At 48.2% G+C, this 1,616-nt stretch overlaps 1 protein-coding gene across 1 annotated transcript in view; it reads right to left on the bottom strand.

Annotated features, from left to right (window-relative positions):
• Positions 1 to 185: 185 nt before the first annotated feature.
• The window catches only part of LOC107571403 (E3 ubiquitin/ISG15 ligase TRIM25-like), a gene marked incomplete at its 3' end in the record, with an annotated part of 6,929 nt that continues 5,498 nt past the window's right edge, over positions 186 to 1,616 (bottom strand). The window contains exon 2 of the mRNA XM_016257728.1: positions 186 to 284. Coding sequence (XP_016113214.1) covers positions 186 to 284 — 99 coding nt within the window. The remainder of the gene's footprint in view (positions 285 to 1,616) is intronic.

Here is a 1,616-nt window from a genome sequence, read left to right as displayed (position 1 = left end):
CTCCTGATCTCTGATCAGCCGTATCAGCTCAGAGCGGCTTCTCTCAATGGAGCGGATGAGCTCAGTAAAGATCCTCTCACTGTCCTCCACTGCTGTCTGTGCAGAGCGCTGTTAGGACACACAGTGATTCAGGCTTCAGTGAGTCTGAACTGAGACGGAGACAAACTTCTCTTCTTCTCCAGACTCACCTTATGAGACTCCACAGCCTCTCTCAGCTGCTGAAGATCTTTCTCTCTCTGCTGGATTCTCTGCTGGAGCGTCTTCTGCGTCTCCTTCAGCTGCTTCTGCAGGACAAACAGATGATAGTGAACGTCACAGAAAACTACTGGCACTAAATCATCAAGTGAACACATGAATCCAGGAGTCCAGATGAATTTATCTGATCTGATAAAACCATGTCTGTAGGTTCAAACTCTGGAAGTGACGATCAGTGATCATTGTGCATGAATTAACATTAAGTTTCAAACTACAAGTGTAAGTATTATAAATGTGAATCTGACACAGATGTAGAGCTTCACACTGACAGTGTTTCTGTGTTTTGCATAGTTAAGCTGCGGCTCTACACAGAAAACAAACAGACTATTTGATCAGCCCAGAGGAAAGAAAAATCAAAAGTAAGATCTCTTTAACAATCTCAAATATTTCTCCTAGAGAGAAATGAGGTTACTTTAAGATCGAATGGAGACGCCTCCTTTTTAAACTTGTCTCTGGAGACAAAAACTCTCACAATGGTCTCCTTAAAGTTTTAGAATATATTTCACACTGTGCTCAGATTGTTTCCTTAACTAGAATCCCCTTACACAACAAAAATATATGTGAGTATACTGCAAAATATAATGTGATATATTACATAATACACACACATACATATATATATATATATATATATATAGTGTGGCGAGTATCCCGAGTCCAGATTAGCGTCGCCCTGGAAACGCAGCCGCCACACTGATCACCGACGCACAACACCTGTGCGCGATGAGTGGCGCACCTGGAGCTCGTTCCCGCTGGCCTTAAAAGCCAGGAGAAGAGACACCAGCGGGAGGACACCCAGACACCCAGGCGACATTAACGATTGTTCTCCTTATTTCACAGACTCTGAAGGCACCCTGGGAGAGGGATCTGCAACACGGCACTTCACCCCACGAGCACCACGCTGAGACGGGCACCGAGCACCATTCATCAAGGGCACGTGTGATCAGTGTGTGGGCTAATAAATCACCCTCCGGGGCTCTTTCGACCAGTACCGAGTCTGTGTTCTCATTCACCCCGCGACATATGGTGGAGAATGCGGGCATAACAGGTGAATTGAGACACAGACGGGTACCGCCAGGTGGCTATAACGATATCTGTGCTTCTTCTAGGAGAAACCGCTCTCTTCCCCCGGACATATGGAAGAGGTCATCCGCCGCCTAACGGAGCTCTCGGCCCGCCAGCAGCAGTTTACAGAGCGACTGGCCGCCCAGCAGGAATATACTGACCGGGTCGTGGAACAGCTGCAGGCCAGCGTGGCGGAAGCGCCGGTCAAAGCGCACCAATACCTCATCCGGTTGACCGAGAACGACGACATCGAGGCTTACCTCCACACATTTGAGGGCATCGCGGCCCGGGAGGGG

Source organism: Sinocyclocheilus grahami, unplaced genomic scaffold (assembly GCF_001515645.1).
Source record: "Sinocyclocheilus grahami isolate Dianchi unplaced genomic scaffold, SAMN03320097.WGS_v1.1 scaffold1590.1, whole genome shotgun sequence".
NCBI classification, from domain to species: Eukaryota; Metazoa; Chordata; class Actinopteri; order Cypriniformes; family Cyprinidae; genus Sinocyclocheilus; species Sinocyclocheilus grahami.
Note: the sequence above shows the minus strand (reverse complement) of the source record. Positions and strands in the feature narration are given on the sequence as shown.